The sequence below is a fragment of the Aquarana catesbeiana genome, linkage group LG11, assembly GCF_042186555.1.
Source record: "Aquarana catesbeiana isolate 2022-GZ linkage group LG11, ASM4218655v1, whole genome shotgun sequence".
Lineage (NCBI taxonomy): Eukaryota > Metazoa > Chordata > Amphibia > Anura > Ranidae > Aquarana > Aquarana catesbeiana.
The window spans coordinates 14,505,333-14,531,364 of record NC_133334.1 but is presented as its reverse complement, the minus strand read 5'-3'; the positions used below and the strand labels follow the sequence as shown (position 1 = coordinate 14,531,364).

Genomic DNA, 26,032 nt, shown 5'->3' with positions numbered 1-26,032 from the left:
CTGGAGAATAGCCCCTTAGTGTGCCCAGTGCTGAAGAGTGCCCCCTTAGTGTGCCCAGAGCAAAAGAGTGCCCTCTTAGTGTGCCCAGAGCAGAAGAGTACCCCCTTAGTGTGCCCATAGCAGAAGAGTACCCCTTAGTGTGCCCAGAGCAGAAGAGTACCCTCGTAGTGTGCCCAGAGCAAAAAGAGTGCCCCCTCAGTGCCCAGAGCAGAAGAGTTCCCTGTCAGTGTGCCCAGAGCAGATAAGTGCCACCCTAGTGTGCCCAGAGCAGGTGCGTGCCCCCCTAGTGTTCCCAGAGCAAATGAGTACCACCTAGTGTGCCCAGAGCAGATGAGTGCCCCCCTAGTGTGCCCAGAGCAGATGAGTGCCCCCTTATTGTGCCCAGAGCAGGAGAATAACCCCTGAGTGTGCAGTGCAGAAGAGTGCCCCCTTAGTGTTCCCAGAGCAGAAGAGTACCCGCTTAGTGTGCACAGAGCAAAACAATGCCCCCTTAGTGTGCCCAGAGCAGGAGAATAACCCCTTAGTGTGCCCAGAGCAGAAGAGTGCCCCCTAAGTGTGCCCATAGCAGGAGAATAACCCCTTAGTGTGCCCAGAGCAGGAAAATTGCCCCCTAGTGTGCCCAGAGCAGAAGAGTAGCCCCTTAGTGTACCCAGAGCAGGAGAATATCTCCTTAGTGTGCCCAGAGCAGAAGAGTGCCCACTTAGTGTATCCAGAGCAAACATTGCCCCCTTAGTGTGCACAGAGCAGGAGAATAGCTTAGCCCCTTTGTGTGACCAGAGCAGAACAGTGCCCCCTTAGTGTGCACAGGAGACTAGCCCCTTAGTGTGCCCAGAGTGCCCCCTTAGTGTGCAAAGAGCAAAAGAGTACACCCTTAGTGTGCCCAGAGCAAAAGAGTACATTCTTAGTGTGCCCAGAGCAAAAGAGTGCCCTTTTAGTGTGCCCGGAGCAGAATTGTGTGCCATTAGTTTGCCTAAGAGCAGAAGTGTGCCCCCTTAGTGTGCCCAGAGCAGGAAAATAACCACTTAATGTGCCCAGAGCGGGAGAATAGCCCCTTAGTGTGTCCAGAGCAGAAGAGTGCTCCCTTAGTGTGCCCAGAGCAGAAGAGTACCCCCTTAGTGTGCCCAGAGCAGAAGAGTACCCCCTTAGTGTGCCCAGAGCAGAAGTGTACCTCCTTAGTGTGCCCAGAGCAGAAGAGTGCCCCCTTAGTGTGTCCAGAGCAGGAGAATAGCCCCTTAGTGTGCCCAGAGCTGAAGTGTGCCCCCCTTATTGTGCCCAGAGCAAAAGAGTGCCCCCTTAGTGTGCCCAGAGCAATAGTGTGCTCCCATAGTGTGCCCAGAGCAAAACTGTGCCCCCTCAGTGTGTTCAGAGCAGAAGAGTTCACCCTAAGTGTGCCCAGAGCAGGAGAGTACCCGCTTAGTGTGCACAGAGCAAAACAATGCCCCCTTAGTGTGCCCAGAGCAGGGGAATAACCCCTTAGTGTGCCCAGAGCAGAAGAGTGCCTCCTAAGTGTGCCCATAGCAGGAGAATAACCCCTTAGTATGCCCAGAGCAGGAAAATTGCCCCCTAGTTTGCCCAGAGCAGAAGAGTAGCCCCTTAGTGTACCCAGAGCAGGAGAATATCTCCTTAGTGTGCCCAGAGCAGAAGAGTGCCCACTTAGTGTATCCAGAGCAAACATTGCCCCCTTAGTGTGCCCAGAGCAGGAGAATAACTTAGCCCCTTTGTGTGACCAGAGCAGAACAGTGCCCCCTTAGTGTGCACAAGAGAATAGCCCCTTAGTGTGCCCAGAGTGCCCCCTTAGTGTGCAAAGAGCAAAACAGTACCCCCTTAGTGTGCCCAGAGCAAAAGAGTACATTCTTAGTGTGCCCAGAGCAAAAGAGTGCCCTTTTAGTGTGCCCAGAGCAAAACTGTGCCCCCTTAGTGTATGCAGAGCAGAAGAGTTCCCCCTAAGTGTGCCCAGAGCAGGAGAATAGCCCCTTAGTGTGACCAGAGCAGAATAGTACCTCCTTAGTGGGCCCAGAGCAGAAGAGTGCCCCCTTACTGTGCCGAGAGCAAAAGAGTACCCTCTTAGTGTGCCCAGAGCAGAAGAGTACCCCCTTAGAGTGCCCAGAGCAGAAGCGTACCCCCTTAGTGCGCCCAGAGCAAAAAGAGTGCCCCCTCAGTGCCCAATGCAAAAGAGTGCCCACTCGGTGCCCAGAGCAAGTGAGTGCCACCTAGTGTGCCCAGAGCATATGAGTGCCCGCTTAGTGTGCCCAGAGCAGATGAGTGCCCCCTTAGTGTGCCCAGAGCAGGAGAATAACCCCTGAGTGTGCAGAGCAGGAGAGTACCCCCTTAATGTTCCCAGAGCAGAAGAATACCTACTTAGTGTGCCCAGAGCAAAACAATGCCCCCTTAGTGTGCCCAGAGCAGGAGAATAGCCTAGCCCCTTTGTGTGACCAGAGCAGAACAGTGCCCCATTAGTGTACCCAGAGCAGAAGAGTGCCACCGTAGTGTGCACAGTAGAATAGCCCCTTAGTGTGCCAAGAGCTGAAGAGAGCCCCCCTTCTGTGCCCAGAGCAAAAGAGTACCCCCTTAGTGTGCCCAGAGCAAAAGAGTACCCCCTTAGTGTGCTCAGAGCAGAAGTGTGTGCCATTAGTTTGCCTAAGAGCAGATGTGTGCCCCCTTAGTGTGCCCAGAGCAGAAGTGTACCTCCTTAGTGTGCCCAGAGCAGAAGAGTGCCCCCTTAGTGTGTCCAGAGCAGGAGAATAGCTCCTTAGTGTGACCAGAGCAGAATAGTACCTCCTTAGTGGGCCCAGAGCAGAAGAGTGCCCCCTTAGTGTGCCCAGAGCAAAAGAGTGCCCTCTTAGTGTGCCCAGAGCAGAAGAGTACCCCCTTAGTGTGCCCAGAGCAGAAGAGTACCCCCTAGTGTGCCCAGAGCAGAAGAGTAACATCTTAGTGTGCCCAGAGCAAAAAGAGTGCCCCCTCAGTGCCCAATTCAGAAGAGTGCCCCCGCAGTGCCCAGAGCAGAAGAGTTCCCTGTCAGTGTGCCCAGAGCAGATGAGTGCCCCCCTAGTGTGCCCAGAGCAGGTGAGTGCCCCCCTAGTGTGCCCAGAGCAAATGAGTGCCACCTAGTGTGCCCAGAGCAGATGAGTGCCCCCCTAGTGTGCCCAGAGCATATGAGTGCCCCCTTAGTGTGCCCAGAGCAAAAGAGTGCCCCCTTAGTGTGCCCAGAGAAAAAGAATGCCCTCTTAGTGTGCCCAGAGCAGAAGAGTACCCCCTTAGTGTGCCCAGAGCAGAAGAGTACACCCTTAGTGTGCCCAGAGCAGATGAGTGCCCCTTATTGTGCCCAGAGCAGGAGAATAACCCCTGAGTGTGCAGAGCAGATGAGTGCCCCCTTAGTGTTCCCAGAGCAGGAGAATAATCCCTTAGTGTGCCCAGAGCAGGAGAAAAATCCCTTAGTGTGTCAAGAGCAGAAGAGTGCCCACTTAGTGTGCCCAGAGCAGAAGAGTACCCCCTTAGTGTGCCCAGAGCAGAAGAGTACCCCCTTAGTGCGCCCAGAGCAGAAGAGTGCCCCCTTAGTTTGCCCAGAGCTGAAGTGTGCCCAGAGCAAAAGAGTTCCTTAGTGTGCCCTGAGCAAAAGAGTGCCCCCTTAGTGTGCCCAGAGCAGAAGTGTGCTCCCATAGTGTGTCCAGAGCAAAACTGTGCCCCCTTAGTGTATGCAGAGCAGAAGAGTTCCCCCTAAGTGTGCCCAGAGCAGGAGAATAGCCCCTTAGTGTGACCAGAGCAGAAGAGTGCCCCCTAGTGTGCCCAGAGCAAAAAAGTGCCCCCTTAGTGTGCCCAGAGCAAAAGAGTGCCCTCTTAGTATGCCCAGAGCAGAAGAGTACCCCCTTAGTGTGCCCAGAGCAGAAGAGTACCCCCTTAGTGTGCCCAGAGCAGATGAGTGCCCCCTTATTGTGCCCAGAGCAGGAGAATAACCCCTGAGTGTGCTGAGCAGATGAGTGCCCCCTTAGTGTGCCCAGAGCAGGAGAAAAATCCCTTAGTGTGCCCAGAGCAGAAGAGTGCCACCTTAGTGTGCCCAGAGCTGAAGTGTGCCCAGAGCAAAAGAGTTCCTTAGTGTGCCCTGAGCAAAAGAGTGCCCCCTTAGTGTGCCCAGAGCAGAAGTGTGCTCCCATAGTGTGTCCAGAGCAAAACTGTGCCACCTTAGTGTATGCAGAGCAGAAGAGTTCCCCCTAAGTGTGCCCAGAGCAGGAGAATAGCCCCTTAGTGTGACCAGAGCAGAAGAGTGCCCCCTTAGTGTGCCCAGAGCAAAAAAGTGCCCCCTTAGTGTGCCCAGAGCAAAAAAGTGCCCCCTTAGTGTGCCCAGAGCAAAAGAGTGCCCTCTTAGTGTGCCCAGAGCAGAAGAGTACCCCCTTAGTGTGCCCAGAGCAGAAGAGTACCCCCTTAGTGTGCCCAGAGCAAAAGAGTGCCCCCTTAGTGTGCCAAGAGCTAAAGTGTGCTGAGCAAAAGAGTTCCTTAGTGTGCCCTGAGCAAAAGAGTGCCCCCTTAGTGTGCCCAGAGCAGAAGTATGCTCCCATAGTGTGTCCAGAGCAAAACTGTGCCCCCTTAGTGTATCCAGAGCAGAAGAGTTCCCCCTAAGTGTGCCCAGAGCAGGAGAATAGCCCCTTAGTGTGACCAGAGCAGAATAGTGCCTCCTTAGTGTGCCCAGAGCAGAAGAGTGCCCCCTTAGTGTGCCCAGAGCAGAAGAGTGCCCCCTTAGTGTACCCAGAGCAGAAGAGTACCCCCTTAGTGTGCTTAGAGCAGAAAAGTACCTCCTAGTGTGCCCAGAGCAGAAGAGTATCCCCTAGTGTGCCTAGAGCAGAAGAGTACCCCCTTAGTGTGCACAGAGCAGATGAGTGCCCCCTTATTGTGCCCAGAGCAGGAGAATAACCCCTGAGTGTGCAGAGCAGATGAGTGCCCCCTTAGTGTGCCCAGAGCAGGAGAATAATCCCTTAGTGTGCCCAGAGCAGGAGAAAAATCCCTTAGTGTGTCCAGAGCAGAAGAGTGCCCACTTAGTGTGCCCAGAGCAGAAGAGTACCCCCTTAGTGTGCCCAGAGCAAAAGAGTACCCCCTTAGTGTGCCCAGAGCAGAAGAGTTCCCCCTTAGTGTGCCCAGAGCTGAAGTGTGCCCAGAGCAAAAGAGTTTCTTAGTGTGCCCTGAGCAAAAGAGTGCCCCTTAGTGTGCCCAGAGCAGAAGTGTGCTCCCATAGTGTGTCCAGAGCAAAACTGTTCCCCCTTAGTGTATGCAGAGCAGAAGAGTTCCCCCTAAGTGTGCCCAGAGCAGGAGAATAGCCCCTTAGTGTGACCAGAGCAGAAGAGTGCCCCCTTAGTGTGCCCAGAGCAAAAAAGTGCCCCCTTAGTGTGCCCAGAGCAAAAGAGTGCCCTCTTAGTGTGCCCACAGCAGAAGAGTACCCCCTTAGTGTGCCCAGAGCAGAAGAGTACCCCCTTAGTGTGCCCAGAGCAGATGAGTGCCCCCTTATTGTGCCCAGAGCAGGAGAATAACTCCTGAGTGTGCTGAGCAGATGAGTGCTCCCTTAGTGTGCCCAGAGCAGGAGAATAATCCCTTAGTGTGCCCAGAGCAGGAGAAAAATCCCTTAGTGTGTCCAGAGCAGAAGAGTGCCCACTTAGTGTGCCCAGAGCAGAAGAGTACCCCCTTAGTGTGCCCAGAGCAGAAGAGTGCCCCCTTAGTGTGCCCAGAGCTGAAGTGTGCCCAGAGCAAAAGAGTTCCTTAGTGTGCCCTGAGCAAAAGAGTGCCCCCTTAGTGTGCCCAGAGCAGAAGTGTGCTCCCATAGTATGTCCAGAGCAAAACTGTGCCTCCTTAGTGTATGCAGAGCAGAAGAGTTCCCCCTAAGTGTGCCCAGAGCAGGAGAATAGCCCCTTAGTGTGACCAGAGCAGATGAGTGCCCCCCTAGTGTGCCCAGAGCATATGAGTGCCCCCTTAGTGTGCCCAGAGCAAAAGAGTGCCCCCTTAGTGTGCCCAGAGCAAAAGAGTGCCCTCTTAGTGTGCCCAGAGCAGAAGAGTACCCCCTTAGTGTGCCCAGAGCAGAAGAGTACCCTCTTAGTGTACCAAGAGCAAAAAGAGTGCCCCCTCTGTGCCCAATGCAGAAGAGTGCCCTCGCAGTGCCCAGAGCAGATGATTCCCCCCCTAGTGTTCCCAGAGCAGGTGAGTGCCCCCCTGGTGTGCCCAGAGCAAATGAGCGCCACCTAGTGTGCCCAGAGCAGATGAGTGCCCCCCTAGTGTGCCCAGAGCATATGAGTGCCCCCTTAGTGTGCCCAGAGCAGATGAGTGCCCCCTTATTGTGCCCAGAGCTGGAGAATTACCCCTGAGTGTGCAGAGCAGATGAGTGCCCCCTTAGTGTTCCCAGAGCAGAAGAGTACCCCCTTAGTGTGCCCAGAGCAGAAGAGTACCCCCTTAGTGTGCCCAGAGCAGATGAGTGCCCCCTTATTGTGCCCAGAGCAGGAGAATAACCCCTGAGTGTGCTGAGCAGATGAGTGCCCCCTTAGTGTGCCCAGAGCAGGAGAATAATCCCTTAGTGTGCCCAGAGCAGGAGAAAAATCCCTTAGTGTGTCCAGAGCAGAAGAGTGCCCACTTAGTGTGCCCAGAGCAGATGAGTACCCCCTTAGTGTGCCCAGAGCTGAAGAGTGCCCCCTTAGTGTGCCCAGCAGGAGAATAACTCCTTTGTGTGCCCAGAGCAGAAGAGTGCCCCCTAAGTGTGCCTAGAGCAGGAGAATAACCCCTTATTGTGCCCAGAGCAGGAGAATAGCCCCTTTGTGTGCCCAGAGCAGAAGAGTGCTCCCTAATGTACCCAGAGCAGGAGCGTACCCCCTTAGTGTGCCCAGAAAAGAAGAGTACCCCTTTAGTGTGCCCAGAGCAGAAGAGTACCCCTTTAGTGTGCCCAGAGCAGAAGAGTACCCCCTTAGTGTGCCCAGAGCAGAAGAGTACGCCCTTAGTGTGCCCAGAGTAAAAGAGTGCCCCCTTAGTGTGCCCAGAGCAGGAGAATAACCCCTTAGTGTGTCCAGAGCAGAAGAGCGCTCCCTTTGTGTGCCCAGAGTAGGGATGAGCTTCGAGTTTGAGTCGAACTCATGTTTGACTCGAACATCTGCTGTTCGCCAGTTCGCTGAACAGCAAACAATTTGGGGTGTTCGCGGCAAATTCGAAAGCCGTGGAACACCCTTTAAAAGTCTATGTGAGAAATCAAAAGTGCTAATTTTAAAAGCTTATATGCAAGTTATTGTTATAAAAAGTGTTTGGGGACCTGGGTCCTGCCCCAGGGGACATGGATCAATGCAAAAAAAGTTTTAAAAACGGCCGTTTTTTCAGGAGCAGGGATTTTAATAATGCTCAAAGTGAAACAATAAAAGTGTAATATTCCTTTAAATTTTGTACCTGGGGGGTGTCTATAGTATGCCTGTAAAGGGGCGCATGTTTCCCGTGTTTAGAACTGTCTGACAGCAAAATGACATTTCAAAGGAAAAAAGTCATTTAAAACTGCTTGCGGCTATTAATGAATTGCCAGTCCGACAATACACATAACAGTTCATTGATAAAAACAGCATGGGAATTCCCCACAGGGGAACCCCGAACCAAATTTAAAAAAAAAAAAAGGCGTGGGGTCCCCCTCAAAATCCATACCAGAGCCTTATCCGAGCACGCAAACTGGTTTCCTGTGTTTAGACTGTTCTAAACACTGGAAACATGCGCCCCTTTACAGGCATACTATAGACACCCCCCAGGTATGAAGTTTAAAGGAATATTACACTTTTATTGTTTCAAAATAATGTTGTTGCATTATTAAAATCACTGCTCCCGAAAAAAAGGCAGTTTTTAAAACTTTTTTTGCATTAATCCATGTCCCCTGGGGCAGGACCCAGGTCCCCAGACACTTTTTATGACAATAACTTGCATATAAGCCTTTAAAATTAGCACTTTTGATTATTCATGTTCGTGTCTCATAGACTTTAATGATGTTCGCGTGTTCAAACAAATTTTTTGCCTATTCGCACAGTGGGGTGTTCGGCTCATCCCTACCCCAGTGCAGAAGAGTACCCCCTTAGTGTGCCCAGAGCAGGAAAATAGCCCCTTAGTGTGCCCAGAGCAGATGAGTGCCCCCTTAGTGTGCCCAGAGCAGAAGAGTGCCCCCTTAATGTGCCCAGAGCAGTTGAATATCACCTTTGTGTGACCAGAGCAGAAGAGTGCCCCCTTAATGTGCCCAGAGCAGGAGAATAACTCCCTAGTGTGCCCAGAGCAGAAGAGTGCCCCCTAAGTGTGCCCAGAGCAGGAGAATAGCCCCTTAGTGTGCCCAGAGCAGGAGAATAGCCCCTTTGTGTGACCAGAGCAGAATGGTGCCTCCTTAGTGTGCCCAGAGCAGGAGAATAGCCCCCAGTGTGCCCAGAGCAGAAGAGTGCTCCCTTAGTGTACCCAGAGCAGAAAAATACCCCCTTAGTGTTCCCAGAGCATGAGAATAACCCCTTAGTGTGACCAGAGCAGAATGGTGCCTCCTTAGTGTGCCCAGAGCAGGAGAGTACCCCCTTAGTGTGCCCAGAGCAATAGAGTACTTTCTTAGTGTGCCCAGAGTAAAAGAGTACCTTCTTAGTGTGCCTGGAGCAGAAAGTACCCCCTTAGTGTGTCCAGAGCAGGAGAATAACCCCTTAGTGTGCCCAGTGCAGAAGAGTGCCCCCTAAGTGTGCCCAGAGTAGGAGAATAGCCCATTTGGGTGACCAGAGCAGAAGTGTGCCCGCTTAGTGTGCCAAGAGCAGAAGTGTGCCCAGAGCAAAAGTGTGCCCAGAGCAAAAGTGTGCCCCATTAATGTAACCAGAGCAGAAGAATTCCCCCTAAGTGTGCCCAGAGCAGGAGAATAACCCCTTAGTATGGAAGACAAGGAAGAAAAATCTGGACGGCCACACTTCCGTGTAGAAAAAGGCACATTTATTGTAGTAAAAAACAAATGCAAACAGGTCACATCACAAGTGAATAATGGGGACAACTGCTAGCACGTTTCACATCAACTGATGCTTATTCATAGCTCATGAGCTGTGAATAAGCATCAGTTGATGTGAAACGCGTTAGCGGTTGTCCCCATTGTTCACTTGTGATGTGACCTGTTTGCATTTGTTTTTTACTACAATAAATGTGCATTTTTGTACACGGAAGTGCGGCCGTCCAGATTTTTCTTCCTTGTCTTCCAAGATTTGTGCAGAGCCAGCACCTGTGAGGCTTAGTAGGGCGTTCACTACCAGAGAGGAGTAAGTGTCCTGTGAGCGGATTTTTTCTTCCCAACCCCTTAGTATGCCCAGAGCAGGAGAATAGCCCTTAAGTGTGCCCAGAGCAGGAGAATAACCCCTTAGTGTGCCCAGAGCAGGAGAATAGCCCTTAAGTGTGCCCAGAGCAGGAGAATAACCCCTTAGTGTGCCCAGAGCAGGAGCATATCCCCTTTGTGTGATCAGAGCAGAAGAGTGCCCCCTTAGTGTGCTCAGAGCAGGCGAAAAACCCCTTTGTGTGTCCAGAGCAGAAGAGTGCCTCCTTAGTGTGCCCAGAGCAGGAGAATAGCCCCTTAGTGTGCCCAGAGCTGAAGAGTGCCCAGAGCAAAAGAGTATCTTCATAGTGTGCCCAGAGTAAAAGAGTGCCCCCTTTGTGTACCTAGAGCAGAAGTGTGCCCCCTTAGTGTGCCCGGAGCAGAAATGTGCCTTCTTAATGTGCCTAGAGCAAAAGTGTGCCCCCTTAGTGTATCCAGAGCAGAAGAGTTCCCCCTAAGTGTGCCCAGAGCAGGAGAATAACCCCTTAGTGTCCCCAGAGCAGGAGAATAGTCGCTTTGTTTGACCAGAGCAGAAGAGTGCCTCCTTAGTGTCACCAGAGCAGAAGAGTGCCCCCTTAGTGTGCCCAGAGCAAAAGAGTACCTCCTTAGGGTGCCCAGAGCAAAAGAGTGCCCCCTTAGTGTACCCAGAGCAGAAAAGTACCCCCTTAGTGTGCCCAGAGCAAAAGAGTGCCCCCTTAGTGTGCCCAAAGCAGGAGAATAACCCCTTAGTGTGCCCAGAGCAGAAGAGTGCCCCTTAAGTGTGCCCACAGCAGGAGAATAACCCATTAGTGTGCCCAGAGCAGGAGCATATCCCCTTTGTGTGATCAGAGCAGAAGAGTGCCCTCTTAGTGTGCTCAGAGCAGGAGAATAACCCCTTAGTGTGTCCAGGGCAGAAGAGTGCCCCCTAAGTGTGCCCAGAGCTGGAGAATAGCCCCTTAGTGTGCTCGGAACAGGAGAATAGCCCCTTAGTGTGCCCAGAGCTGAAGAGTGCCCCCTTAGTGTGCCCAGAGCAAAAGAGTACCCCCTTAGTGTGACCAGAGCAAAAGAGTGTCCCCTTAGTGTGCCCATAGCAGAAGTGTGCCCAGAGCAGAAGTGTGCCCCCCTTAGTGTGCCCAGTCAAAAGTGTTCCCCCTTAGTGTATCCAGAGCAGTGTGCCCAGAGAAGGAGAATAGCCTCTTTGTGTGACCAAAGAAGAAGAGTGCCCCTTTGTGTGACCAAAGCAGAAGAGTGCCCCTTTGTGTGACCAAAGCAGAAGAGTGCCCCTTAGTGTGCTCAGAGCAGAAGAGTGCCCCCTTAGTGTGCCCAGAGCAGGAGAATAGCCCCTTAGTGTTCTCAGAGCAGGAGAATAGCCCCTTAGTGTGCCCAGAGCAGAAGAGTGTTCCCTTAGTGTACCCGGAGCAGAAGAGTGCCCTCTTAGTGTGCCCAGAGCAGGAGAATAGCCCCTTAGTGTTCTCAGAGCAGGAGAATAGCCCCTTAGTGTGCCCAGAGCTGAAGAGTGCCCCCTTAGTGTGCCCAGAGCAAAAGAGTACCCCCTTAGTGTGCCCAGAGCAAAAAAGTACCTTCTTAGTGTGCCCAGAGCAAAAGAGTGTCCCCTTAGTTTGCTCAGAGCAGGCGAATAACCCCCTTGTGTGTCCAGAGCAGAAGAGTGCCCCCTTAGTGTGCCGAGAGCAGGAGAATAGCCCCTTAGTGTGCCCAGAGCTGAAGAGTGCCCAGAGCAAAAGAGTATCTTCATAGTGTGCCCAGAGTAAAAGAGTGCCCCCTTTGTGTGCCTAGAGCAGAACTGTGCTCCCTTAGTGTGCCCGGAGTAGAAATGTGCCTTCTTACTGTGCCTAGAGCAAAAGTGTGCCCCCTTAGTGTATCCAGAGCAGAAGAGTTCCCCCTAAGTGTGCCCAGAGCAGGAGAATAACCCCTTAGTGTGCCCAGAGCAGGAGAATAGCCTCTTTGTTTGACCAGAGCAGAAGAGTGCCTCCTTAGTGTCACCAGAGCAGAAGAGTGCCCCCTTAGTGTGCCCAGAGCAAAAGAGTACCTCCTTAGGGTGCCCTGCGCAAAAGAATGCCCCCTTAGTGTACCCAGAGCAGAAAAGTACCCCCTTAGTGTGCCCAGAGCAAAAGAGTGCCCTCTTAGTGTGCCCAGAGCAGGAGATTAACTCCTTAGTGTGCCCAGAGCAGTAGAGTGCCCCTTAAGTGTGCCCACAGCAGGAAAATAACCCCTTAGTGTGCCCAGAGCAGAAGGGTAACCCCTTCGTGTATCCAGAGCAAAAATTGCCCCCTTAGTGTGCCCAGAGCAGAAGAGTGCCCCCTTAGTGTGTGCAGGAGCATATCCCCTTTGTGTGATCAGAGCAGAAGAATGCCCTCTTAGTGTGGTCAGAGCAGGAGAATAACCCCTTAGTGTGCCCGGAGCAGAAGAGTGCCCCCTAGATGTGCCCAGAGCAGGAGAATAGCCCCTTTGTGTGTCCAGAGCAGAAGAGTGCCCTCTAAGAGTGCCCAGAGCTGGAGAATAGCCCCTTAGTGTTCTCAGAGCAGGAGAATAGCCCCTTAGTGTGCCCAGAGCTGAAGAGTGCCCCCTTAGTGTGCCCAGAGCAGAAAAGTACCCGCTTAGTGTGCCTAGAGCAAAAGAGTGTCCCCTTAGTATGCCCATAGCAGAAGTGTGCCCCCTTAGTGTGCCCATAGCAGAAGTGTGCCCCCTTAGTGTGCCCAGAGCAGAAGTGTGCCCCCTTAGTGTGCCCAGTCAAAAGTGTGCCCCCTTAGTGTATCCAGAGCAGTGTGCCCAGAGAAGGAGAATAGCCCCTTTGTGTGACCAAAGAAGAAAAGTGCCCCCTTAGGGTGCCCAGAGAAGAAGAGTGCCCCCTTAGTGTGCCCAAAGCAGGAGAATAGCCCCTTTGCGTGACCAGAGCAGAAGAGTGCCTCCTTAGTGTGACCAGAGAAGAAGAGTGTCCCCTTAGTGTGCCCAGAGCAAAAGAGTTCTCCCTTAGTGTGCCCAGAGCAGAAGAGTGCCCCCTTAGTGTGCCCAGAGCAGAAGAGTGCCCCCTTAGTGTGCCCAGAGCAAAAGAGTACCTCCTTAGTGTGCCCAGAGCAAAAGCATGCCCCCCGTAGTGTGCCCAGAGCATGAGAATAACCCCTTAGTGTGCACAGAGTAGGAGATTAGCCCCTTAGTTTGCCCAGAGCAGGAGTGCCTTCTTAGTGTGCCCAGAGCAGAAGAGTACCCCCTTAGTGTGCCCAGAGCAGGAGAATAACCCCTTAGTGTGCCCAGAGCAGAAGAATAGCCCCTTAGTATGACCAGAGCAGAAAAGTGCCTCCTTAGTGTGCCCAGAGCAGAAGAGTGCCCCCTTAAAGTGCCCAGAGCAAAAGAGTGCCCTCTTAGTGTGCCCAGAGCAGAAAAGTACCCCTTTAGTGTGCCCAGAGCAGAAAAGTACCCCCTTAGTGTGTCCAGAGCAAAAAGAGTGCCCCTCAGTGCCCAATGCAGAAGAGTGTCCCCTCAGTGCCCAGAGCAGAAGAGTTCCCTGTCAGTGTGCCCAGAGCAGATGAGTGCCCCCCTAGTGTGCCCAGAGCAAATGAGTGCCACCTAGTGTGCCCAGAGCAGATGAGTGCCCCCTTAGTGTGCCCAGAGCAGGAGAATAACCCCTGAGTGTGTAGAGCAGATAAGTGCCCCCTTAGTGTGCCCAGAGCAGGAGAAAAACCCCTTAGTGTGTCCAGAGCAAAAGAGTGCCCCCTTAGTGTGCCCAGAGCAGGAGAATAGCCCCTTAGTGTTACTAGAGCAGAAGAGTGCCTCCTTAGTGTGCCCAGAGCAGAGGAGTGTGCCTCCTTTGTGTGCCCAGAGCAAAAGAGTTCCTCCTTAGTGTGCCCAGAGCAGGAGAAAAACTCCTTAGTGTTCCCAGAGCAGAAGTGTGCCCCCTTAGTGTGCACAGAGCAGAAGAGTGCCCCCTTAGTTTGCCCAGAGCAGAGAAGTGCCCCCTTAGTGTGCCCAGAGCAGGAGTGCCCCCTTAGTGTGCCCATACCAGGAGAATAAACCCTTAGTGTGCCCAGATCACAGGATTCCTCTTATTCAGATCAGTGCCTGCCACAACCATAGAGGAGGACTGGAGTCACAATTCTTATCCTTCCTCCATTTATTAAGGCTGGAGTCACTGTCCCTCTCCCCTCAGCAGACAGCAGCTCTATAATAAGAATCAGGGCCAGGCAGGTGATGGTGAGGGGGTGGGTGCAGCCTACCTGCATTCTCAGAAGTAATCCTTCCTCCTCTGGGGCTGGGACAGGAAACTGAGATCTTGTCCTAATCCTGGCTCAGCCCACAGCAGCTCCATAGAAGCACACACAGCTCCCTGTCTGCCTGGTGGTGATGAGGAGGAGGGGTGGGCGTGGCTTTAATGAAGAGAGAGAGAGAGAGAGACAAATTCCTTCCTCTACGGGCTGGGCTTCAAGCTTCTCCATCCTCCATAGTGTGGCCGGCAAGTGCAGAGGCTCCACATGTCCCAGTGCTTTTAAAACCTAGCGCCTCTGCATAGCACTGGGTCTGGGAAGGGATCACTCTGACACTGATATGCGTGCACTAACCCAGCCCCTGCGGGACTCACTGAAGATCAGCGGCTTATGCGGCTGAGCTGTGATATCCCTACTCTAAATAAAAGAGTTCCCAGACCTTTTTTGTCACACAGGGCATGCAGGTATATTCTTTAAAAAATTGTGTGACATTATATTGGTAATTCAGGTGTGTAATTTTTGGGGATGCTAGGAGGGTGCTTAAAGAATGTTTGGGGGTGCTTTAGCATACCCATGCACCCACCTGGCGCCGCCCCAGCCCCCACTAAAAAAAACAATATTCCTCCAAATATAGGGCCCTCCCACAATACAATTTTCAGTTTACAGCAAGAAAACCTTGGATTCTTTGGTAAAAAGTATGCACCTAACTGTTTTAATTTTCCATGTGAAGTTTTGTAAAGGCGGATCGATTTTGGGTGGTAGATTCACAAATTGCACAATTCACAAGTGCAAAAGTAATGTTTTTTGTTCATTACAACTTCCCAGTGTTTGTTCTCAGCTTCAGGATCTCTCAGCATTGGTTGTCACCAGGAGCCATAACAAGGTTTACATCTTGTTTTCTTAGTATCTCATGTAACCTTACCTGAGGTGGCCGTATCTGGAGGCCGAGAGTGAAAATCTTTTTTTTTTAACAAATAAACTTGAAGAAGAAAACTCTTCCCACAGTGTAGACATCTGTAGGATAGAAATGGACAACCATGGAGACACAAGTGATGACTGAATCATCAATAGAATAAATAATGGTCACAATTCCTTGCTGCTCCTGGAAATCTAGAAATAAATAGGAAGCTGCCTGGCTCAACCTAAATTAAATACTAGTAAATGTAAAAGGTATTAGCGAGTGTGTAAATAACCTTCATCCAAACGATCCTCATAGGATGCAGTTCTGGTTGCCTAAAGGCATACAAAAAAAGACTTTGAGAATAAAGTTCTCTTAAGAGGGCCAAAACAGAACACTATGGTAAATACAAAACTGGCTTTATTAGTACAAAAAATACCCCAGCAAACTAAATAAACAAAATGAAGGCACAGATAAGTGTCTGACACAGACCGTTTAAAAATTGGACAACGTTGTCAAATGGTTAAAAATGTAGAGAGCCTTTTCTCATTTACAGGAATTTGTGCTGACAAAGAAACTTCCATGTCCACTTTCCATTTCCAATAGCCCATTTTTTCCTTAATTAGTGTATGTAATGCCGCGTACACACGGGCGGACTTTTCGGCAACAAAAGTCTAACGGTCTTTCCGACGGACTTTCGAACGAACGTACTTGCCTACGCATGATCACAACAAAGTCTGACGGATTCGAACGTGATGACGTACACCGGACTAAAATAGGGAAGTTGATAGCCAGTAGCCAATAGCTGCCCTAGCGTTGGTTTTAGTCCGTTGGACTAGCATACAGACGAGTGGATTTTTCGACTGGACTCGAGTCCGTCGGAAATTTGAAACATGTTCCAAATCTAAAGTCTGTCAGATTTTCGACCACAAAAGTCCGCTGCAGGTCCGATGGAGCCCACACACGGTCGGATTGTCTGCCGGATTTGGTCAGTCGGACCAGTCCGGTCGAAAAGTCAGCTTGTGTGTACGCGGCATTAGTGGTGATAATGGTGTGTGCGTGTGTGGGATGTGTAGCCGCGGCTCCCTATGTTTTTAACCATTTTACAACGTTGTCCAATTTTTAAACGGTCTATGTCAGTCACTTATCTGTGCCTTCATTTTGTTTATTTAGTTTGCTGGGGTATTTTTGTACTAATAAAGCCAGTTTTGTATTTACCATAGTGTTCTGTTTTGGCCCTCTTAAGAGAACTTTATTCTCTAAGTCTTTTTTTTTCCCCTTTTTCCTGAAAATCTGGGACCGACTAGAAAAACAAAAAAAAAAAGAAAAGGAACCCAGATCACCCAGAATGATCAGATCATCAATGTGTGATCGGTTTAAGATGTGTGACTGAAGTATAATAAATGTTGTGTAAATGCAGCAATAAGTGTGTAGTCAGTATATTGGAGAGTGACTAATATTACATCTATTGTGTTTTCTTTTATAGATCTGCCAATGTGGCTATATATTGTATTATCTTGTTTATCTATTTTTTTTTTAATACTGCTGGCTGCTTATGGGAGGTTTTTGTGGGAATATTTCACAACAGGTAAGTGTCTGAAAGAGTAAAGAAACAATATAGAGCAGAACTGTATCAAAAGGGAGATATAAATTGGATTAAAGTGGAACTTTAGTCAGAAAATTAAGTTCTGTTAGATGACTTCAGGCTGGACCCTTTTGCTGGTACAGTATAGATATGTACAACATTAAAAATAAGTGTCTATACTGTTTAAAATCCAATAATACACTGTTTCACCCCTCTCCGCACATGCTAAGTTGCTCTCTATTATTAGGCACTGCACCAAATTTGTAGAGGCTGATCTGCTGACAGACTACATATTTACTGCTGCTCAGGGGCTCTTGGCTTCAGCAACATGGCCGCCTCCAGCAAGAAGAGCAACGCTGGAGGAAATTTACAGCACACACAAATTTTGGTAGCATCATCATTAATACAGAATGTATGCTCCTTGCTAAAGAACAATATTTTCAATCAAGTTGTTATGGGTAAAGTTCTGCTTTGATGGGGATTTTGCCAGCTTATATCTTCTGTCTATATCACATCTGAGCTATGAACATTATATCTTATTGTAACGACACCCCGAGTATGAAATGGGTTAAAGTCGTTTAGGACATTCCATACCCAAACGCAAAGACAGCTACCGAACACTTCCATCAGCCGAACAAGGAACCCATACAAATAATTCTCCCCCAAATACGAGACAAGGCTCTGTCTTGAGGTTCAAGCAGGAATGAATCTTTATTCAAAAACATGTTATACAGATCCCACTTCAAAACACTTCCCCCCACCCTTGAAAAACAGGGCGGGTTAAATTGTCCAATGACAATGGACACACAGGTCAGGTGTGTTTAACTTCTCATCAGTAAACAGTCTTATCAGCAGGAAGAGTTGTTGGAGGAATCCCCCCTCCCTCCATCCTCGCAGCAAGACACTTACACATTCCATAATATCCAGAGCAGACAGACACAATAGAACATTGGAATACAGCCACACCCTAACCGATCACAGCAAAGAGTCCACAACAAAATGAGACAATATACAATATATAAATATATACAAGATTGAGTCTGATTAGTACAGATCAGACTGAATTTCTCATTCACCTCGCAAAGAGTATTGGTCCCTGAAAATCCAGGGCCCATAATCAGAAGGCAAGAGGCTTGCATTCAGTCCTCTCCAAAAGCCTCTGTCCTGGCTAGATCTGTCACACTTATTATCCAAAGGAAATCCATCAATATTCAATGTGATTGTTTATCATTTTCTTCACAATTATGCCAAACTACTGGGCCATGTCTTCTTCATTAACACAAGGTATACACTGTACAGTGCATCCGGAAAGTATTCACAGTGCTTCACTTTTTAAACATTTTGTTATGTTACAACCTTATTCCAAAATGGATTAAATTCATTATTTTCCTCAAAATTCTACAAACAATCCCCCATAATGACAACGTGAAAGAAGTTTGTTAGAAATCTTTACAAATTTATTAAGAATAAAAAAGGAAAAAATCCCATGTACATAAATATCACAGACTCCTCCCATGTACATAAATATCACAGACTCCTCCCATGTACATAAATATCACAGACTCCTCCCATGTACATAAGTATCACAGACTTCTCCCATGTGCATAAGTATCACAGGCTCCTCCCATGTGCATAAGTATCACAGGCTCCTTCCATGTACATGAGTATCACAGACTCCTCCCATGTACATAAGTATCACAGGCTCCTTCCATGTACACAAGTATCACAGACTCCTCCCATGTACAGAAGTATAACAGGCTCCTCCCATGTACATAAGTATCACCGGCTCCTCCCATGTACATAAGTATCACAGGCTCCTCCCATGTACATAAGTATCACAGGCTACTCCCATGTACATAAGTATCACAGCCTTTGCCATGACACTCAGAATTGAGCTCAGGTGTATTCTGTTTCCACTGATCATCCTTGTTATGTTTCTACAACTTGATTGGAGTCCACCTGTGGTAAATTCAGTTGATTGGACATGATTTGGAAAGGCACACTCCTGTCTATATAAAGTCCCATAGTTAACAGTGCATGTCAGAGCACAAACCAAGCTGTGAAGTCCAAGGAATTGTCTGTAGACCTCCGAGACAGGATTGTATGGAGGCACAGATCTGGGGAAGGGTGCAGAAACATTTCTACAGCATTGAAGGTCCCAATGAGAACAGTAGTCTCCATCATCTGTAAATAGAAAAAGTTTGGAACCACCAGGATACTTCCTAGAGTGGGATGCCTGGCCAAACTGAGAGATTGGGGGAGAAGGGCCTTAGTCAGGGAGGTGACCAAGAACCCAATGGTCACTCTGACAGCGCTCCAGTGTTTCTCTGTGGAGAAAGGAGAACCTTCCAGAAGAACAACCATCTCTGCAGCACTCCACCAATCAGGCCTGTATGGTAAAGTGCCCAGTTAGAAGCCACTCCTCAGTAAAAGGCACATGACAGCCCGTCTGGAGTTTGCCAAAAGGCACCTGAAGGACTCTCAGACCATGAGAAACAAAATGCTCTGGTCTGATGAAACAAAGATTGAACTCTTTGGCCTGATTGGCAAGCGTCATGTCTGGAGGACACCAGGCACCGCTCATCACCTGGCCAATACCATCCCTACAGTGAAGCATGGAGGTGGCAGCATCATGCTGTGAGGATGTTTTTTCAGTGGCAGGAACTGGGAGACTAGTCAGGATCGAGGGAAAGATTAATGTAGAAATGTACAGAGACGTCCTTGATGAAAACCTGCTCCAGAGCGCTCTGGACCTCAGGCTGGGGTAAAGGTTCATCTTCCAACAGGACAACGACCCTAAGCACACAGCCAAGATAACAAAGGAGTGGCTACGGGACAACTCTGTTAATGTCCTTAAGTGGCCCAGCCAGAGCCCAGACTTGAACCCAATTGAACATCCCTGGAGAGATCTGAAAATGGCTGTGCACCGACACTCCCCATCCAACTTGATGGAGCTTGAGAGGTCCTGCAAAGAAGAATGGGAGAAACTGCCCAAAAATAGGTGTGTCAAGCTTGTAGCATCATACTCAAAAAGACTTGAGGCTGTAATTGGTGCCAAAGGAGCTTCACCAAAGTATTGAGCAAAGGCTGTGATACTTATGTACATGGGAGGAGTCTGTGATACTTATGTACATGGGAAGAGTCTGTGATACTTATGTACATGGGAGGAACCTGTGATAATTATGTACATGTGAGGAGCTGTAATATTTATGTACATGGGAGGAGCCTGTGATACTTATGTACATGGGAGGAGCCTGTGATACTTTTGTACATCGGAGAAGCCTGTGATACTTATGTACATGGGAGGAGACTGTGATAATTATGTACATGGGAGGAGCCTGTGATACGTATGTACATGGGAGGAGCCTGTGATACTTATGTACATGGGATTTTTTTTGTTTTTTATTTTTAATAAATTTGCTAAGATTTCAATCAAACTTCTTTCACGTTGTCATTATGGGGTATTGCTAGTAGAATTTTAAATAATTAATCAATTTTGGAATATGACTGTAACATAAAATGTGGAAGGAGTGAAGCGCTGTGAATACTTTCTGGATGCTCTGTATTTATATCATGCAACTGAATAAACAAAATTGTTGCCATCAGCTTCCAATATTATCTCTTTAACTTGAACTTTGTAAAATATAATTCAAAAGCAAAAAATGTAGATGAAATCTCAGTCTGTGAACATATAGTATAGAGATCAAGACTATGAACTGAGATTGGGTCTATTATAACAATACTTCATAAAAAGCATCCAATATTGATATGCCAGAGTATTTCACAATGTCCAGGGACTCCAGTTATGCCCTGTATACACAATCAGAATTTCCGTCAGAAAAAACTTGGATGTTTTTTCCGGCGGAATTCTGCTCAAGCTTGCCTTGCATACATACGGTCACACAAATGTTCTCTGAACTTTCGACCGTCAAGAACGCAGTGATGTACAACACTACGACGAGCTGAGAAAATAAAGTTCAATGCTTCCAAATTGTTTCCGAGCATGCATAGTTTTTTGCATGTCCAAATTGCATACAGACGATCGCATTTTTGGATAGGAATTTTTTCTGACCGAAAAATAGAGGACCTGCTCTCAATCTTTTGCTGGCTGGAATTCCACCAGCAAAAGTATGGTGGAGCATACACACGGTCGGAATTTCTGAACAAAAACTCCGACTTTTGCTGGCACAATTTCTGATCGTGTGTACGGGGCATAAGTTGTAATAATATCCGCATAATCACTCTCTTCAGATTAAAGTGGACCTGTCATTACCTTTGTATGAGAGCAGGAATACATTTCTGATGTGTCACAAAATACACAAAATACAGCAACAATATAATTGTCTCATAAAATTTCCACTTTTATCATTAAAAAGTAATTCTTGAGCTCCAGTCAGTGACTTTGCCTATGAAAATAGTAAAAGTGCGCTATGTCAAACAAATATTGTGTGAAAAATCACATAATTATCTTCAATATCTTATCATATCAGATATCCACTGCCGTATACATATACAAATATTCAATGTGCAAATTACTGTGCAAAAACTAATATGATAAAGTGCAAATATAGTGCAGAAAATTCATATAATACAAATTTTATATAGAGTGCAAAAATCAACAAAATAAATGACCATATTGCATGATCCAAAATTTCATACACAGAAAATAAATTAAAAATAAAAATAAAAGTCCAAACAAAGTCCACCCGGGTGTAAGAGAAGTGATCTTGTGCTAAACACAGCTGTAAGTGAGCAACTTCAGTGCAGAATGAGTCCTTTTACATTTCAGTAACCATACCTCCCAACTTTGGAACTTGAGAATGAGGGACACCTAGAGAAGGAAAAGACAAGCTGAGCGAACCATGACAAAAATAGGCGTGGCTAAAATGTGCTGAAGATTGAGGTGGCTTAAAGAAGAAGTCCAGCCTGAGCTTGTTTGGCTGGGCTTCTCCTAAGGGTCACAGGAGTGGAATTTGTTTTGCACTCCTGTGACCCATCACTGGAATTTGTCCAGGCACCGCGTCATTCTGACTTCGGAAGTCTGGATCCAACAGGTGCCTGGACTGATGGCAGTCTCAGCGTTTGAGCGATCCGCTCCCCACCCCTCCACAGCTCAGTGCTCTAGCAAGCATGGAGTAGGGTTGCCACTTTTTCTTCAAGCCAAACGCGAACACTTTGACGGCGCACAGCAATTTTTTTGTAGTACACGCTGTAGGATTGTAAAATACCTGGGACACCTTTTGGGTTACCCAAAGAGAGTAGTAATTAGGTGTGCTACGGTGAACAGTGGCTGTAGCCAAATTGCATTAACAGTGGGGGGGGGACATAAAGGGTGATGTTTAAATAAAACAAAAGCATTTGTGTACCCATAAAATATGATTTGATTAATAAAAGAAATGTCAGTTAAAATATGAAACTAGCCTACCTTAAAAGTGGACACTGTCAGCCTGTAGATCAGTGGACGGTGTCAGTAAAGCAGTAGATGGTGTCAGTAAAGCAGTGGACGGTGTCAGTAGGGCAGTGGACGGTGTCATTAGAGCAGTGGACGGTGTCAGTAGGGCAGTGGACGGTGTCAGTGGGGCAGTGGATGGTGTCAGTAGAGCAGTGGACGGTGTCAGTAGGGCAGTGGATGGTGTCAGTAGGGCAGTGGATGGTGTCAGTAGAGCAGTGGATGGTGTCAGTAGAGCAGAGGACGGTGTCAGTAGAGCAGTGGACGGTGTCAGTAGAGCAGAGGACGGTGTCAGTAGAGCAGAGGATGGTGTCAGTAGAGCAGAGGATGGTGTCAGTAGAGCAGTGGACGGTGTCAGTAGAGCAGTGGACGGTGTCAGTAGGGCAGTGGACGGTGTCAATAGAGCAGTGGACGGTGTCAGTAGAGCAGAGGATGGTGTCAGTAGAGCAGTGGACGGTGTCAGTAGAGCAGTGGACGGTGTCAGTAAGGCAGTGGACGGTGTCAATAGAGCAGTGGACGGCTTCAGTAGAGCAGTGGACAGTGCCAGTAGGGCAGTGTACCTCCATTAAAAAACCTGAATCAGCTCTACTGAACCCATCCCCATACTAACTGTTAAGAAAGTGGTACTGTGCATTCTACAACCCTTTCAAGCACCTTTTAATTACAAAAAAACCCAACAAAAATTCAAAGCAATTCACAGGCACCCCACAAATAGAGATGAAAATAACAGAATAAATATCAGACAGTGCCTGTGCCCCTCCAATAGAGACCTCCAATACAGCGGGACAACAAACTCGCTGTATTGGAACCAAGCAGACCATTGTCAAAGCTTGGAAAAAACCCCTCATTATAACCCATTAAGACGAAATACAGGACAACCCAATTTATGATACACAACAAAGCTGAGGCCACACTGTTGGACGATGTATCAAAGCAGGTAAAAGTCTGGCAGCCATGATTTGATAAATATTTGACATATAATTTTGACCAATCACTGCTGGAACCCTAATCTCTATTTCTGGAACAAATAGATCACCTCAGGCTGCTGTGGCATAGGGCGCTGTCTGACCCGGGAGAGACTCTGAACATCCTACGTTATATATTTTTTTGCTGCAAGCTTAGTAATCAGTGACTCTGAGTAGGGTATCGGAGCTTTGTGTACTTCACCTTCCCTGTATGACGGGGAACCCATGAATGCTACTCTTGTTATATTGTGCTCTATGATGTCATCTATTTTGTTGTACCACCAAATGTACATCTCATGAAACCTGTAAAATATGTTTATGCTTGTGACAATGGAGTGTACCGAATTGTAATTTTGTACACCGTTCTGTTTTGCTCAATAACATTTTTGAACAAGTACACAAGCTTGTAAGTTTTCTCAGGGCTTGGCAAATCCTTGGCTGAGTCCCGGAGCCCAGAGACTTTGCAGAGTTTAGGGTGCAATAAAGCCTCCAACCCTAGGTCCAGTGGTAGTGCATCCATAAGAGCACACAGGCGCCATCCCCTCTCTCCAGCCAACCCTCTAACACCAATAGATAGATTTCATGCATTGCATGAATCTATCTATGGCTGCCGCTGCCACTCCCTAATCGGGTGCCCGTTTTTTTTAAGCACCTGATTAGAGCCATAGGCTCTATTAGGCATCAAAAAAGGTGACCTGCGAGCCCCATGCTGGAGCTTGCAGGTCACGCAGCTGTGTTAGAAAGGTGAATGAATATTCGCTTTCATAACACTAAACCACCTCTCCGTCAATCAGGTGCCCGGATCTGTTACCCGTCACTTGATTGGCTGAAATGACGGGCACTGTGATTGGACGCCTAGGCGTCCAATCATAACAGAGGATGGGAAGAGAGGATGGGAGAAAACATCGAGGAGCTGTCCCACCGAAACAGGGTAAGTGCAGATGGCGGGCCAGCGGTCCAGCAGGCAGGGGGCACACTGGCAGCATTTGATATGGCACAGTGGCTGTGTTTGATGGGGCACAGTGAGAGCATTTGATGGGCACAATGGCAGCATTTGATGGCACAGTGCAAGCATTTGATATGGCACAGTGGCTGCGCTTTTCGACACAGTGGTGGCAATTGATGGGCACAGTGGCTGTGTTTGATGGTATAGTGGCTGCATTTGATGGCACAGTGGTGGCAATTGATGGGCACAGTGGCTGTGTTTGATGGCACAGTGGCAGAAAATGATGGGCACAGTGGCTGTGTTTGATAGTACAGTGGCTGCATTTGATGGCACAGTGGTGGCAATTGATGGCACAGTGGTTGCGTTTGATGGCACAGTGGTGGCAATTGATGGCACAGTGGTTGCGTTTGATGGCACAGTGGCTGCGATTGATGGTACATTGAGGCTGAAATTGATGGGGATTTTTTCAGAATTTTTCAGTTTGTTTGCGCCCCCCCAAAAATATTGAGCACCAGCCGCCACTGCCTAGGTCACCATTTTGTTGGCAACCAGCACCCACTGATTATGAAGCTTTGCATAGACCCTTTTGGTTTGGGAATGACTGTGGCACCAATGCAGCTGGGAGCATCAGTGCGCATGTGTGCACAGGGTTTAAGCAGAAAATCCATAGAGAAATACAGAGGCCCAAAGCCTGGAGGCCAGAGCTGCATTGAGAAACTGGAGACTTCTATTTTTGATGGTCCAAGTGGCTGCACCTCACTTTGAATATTTTTAGAAATTTCCTTTATAAATGATTACTCTACATAGAAGGGCTTGGCCTCTTTGGTGTTAATCCCCCCGCCTACTAGGGGCTGTGTGGGTCCCCCCCCATCTTTGGCCTGCATTGAGTTCATTCTGTTACACTTTAAAGGGGTTGTAAAGGTAATTTGTTTTTTTTAAATAACAAACATGTTATACTTACCTTCACTGTGCAGCTCGTTTTGCACAGAGTGGCCCCGAACCCTGGTCTTCTGGGGTCCCTCGGCGGCTGTTTTAGCTCCTCCCCGCAAGGACTCACCACCTTAATGCGAGCTCCCTCGCATGGTGGTTAGTTCTTGCGGGCGCGCTCCCGTGATACAGCCGGCGGCTACTGTATTACTCGGCCCCGCCCCCCGGCGCGTCATGTCATTGGATGTGATTGACAGCAGCGCGAGCCAATGGCTGCGCTGCTTTCAATCCATCCACTGTAGCCAATCAGCGGCCAGGCTGAGCGGCGAAATGGATGTCGGGAGCGAGCGCGGGACTTTCGAGGGGTCAGGTAAGTAAAACGGGGGGCTGGTGGCGGCAGTATTGTCGGAAGTTTTTTCACCTTTAATGCATAGAATGCATAGAATGCATTAAGGTGAAAAAACTTTTACCTTTACAACCCCTTTAATTTAGAATCCCTCACCTCTTCGGATAAAGCTGAATGCATAGAGCTGTGACAATACCCGTACTCAATGTGACTGTTCATTGCTCTGTAAATTGGATTTCAGTGTCATCGCTTTGAAACATAGATATGTATATGCACAGTATATGTATATGTAGAGTATAAGCCGTTGTGCTGATCTGTGTGTATAATATCTATGGGTTGGCCATGGGAGGTGTTTAGAAAATATTACTGCTTTGACAACTCTCAGACTGTAACCATGTACTGTATTCTTTTATCTTTGCTTTACAAAATGTATTGTACTAAGAAATGTATGTGAATACATTGAAGCAAAAAATATTGCAGCGCTTAAAAATACAAAAAAGTTCATGTATGGTGAATAAACAATAACCACAATGTGCCAATAAAGTCCAAAAAAAAGAGAAATAGCAGGTAAAGTTCATATAATGGTGCAAAAAAAAAACCAGAAGATGTGCGTGATCCAAAAATCACCAGCGTGCTCCACCACCCAGTGTAAGATGGACTCTTACCAGAGTTGCAGGAGTCTATTAAGGAATCAAATACACTTAGTAGTGTGTATAATCAGCAATAGGGATGAGCCGAACACCCCCTGGTTCGATTCGCACCAGAACCTGCAAACGGACCGAAAGCTTGAACGAACTTTAGAACCCCATTGACGTCTATGGGACTCGAACGTTCAAAATCAAAAGTGCTAATTTTAAAGGCTAATGTGCAAGTTATTGTACTAAAAAGTGTTTGGGGACCCGGGTCCTGCCCCAGGGGACATGGATCAATGCAAATAAAGTTTTAAAAATGGCAGTTTTTTCGGGAGCAGTGGTTTTGATGATGCTAAAAGTGAAAAAAAGTGAAATATTCCTTTAAATATCGTACCTGGGGGTGTCTATAGTATGCCTGTAAGGTGGCGCGTGTTTCCCGTGTTTAGAACAGTTCCTGCACAAAATGTCATTTTTAAAGGAATAAAAGTCATTTAAAACTGCTTGCAGCTTTAATGTAATGTTGGGTCCTGGCAATATGGATGAAAATCAGTGAGACAAACGGCATGGGTACCCCCCAGTCCATTACCAGGCCCTTTGGGTCTTGTATGGATATTAAGGGGAACCCCGCACCCAAATAAAAAAAGGAAAGGCGTGGGGCCCCTAGGCCCTATATACTCTGAACAGCAGTATACAGGTGGTGCAAACAAGACAGGGACTGTAGGTTTGTTGTTAAGTAGAATCTGTTTGTAATTTTGAACTGGTACATTTATAAAGTGTAGCTCCA

The 26,032-nt window shown here is 48.1% G+C and overlaps 1 protein-coding gene across 1 annotated transcript in view; it reads left to right on the top strand.

Moving 5' to 3' along the window:
- Positions 1-26,032, top strand: part of LOC141111849 (uncharacterized) — a 270,686-nt gene that overhangs the window by 212,151 nt on the left and 32,503 nt on the right. Inside the window, exon 6 of the mRNA XM_073604011.1 lies at positions 15,885-15,986. Within this exon, the coding sequence (XP_073460112.1) occupies positions 15,885-15,986 (102 nt within the window). The remainder of the gene's footprint in view (positions 1-15,884; positions 15,987-26,032) is intronic.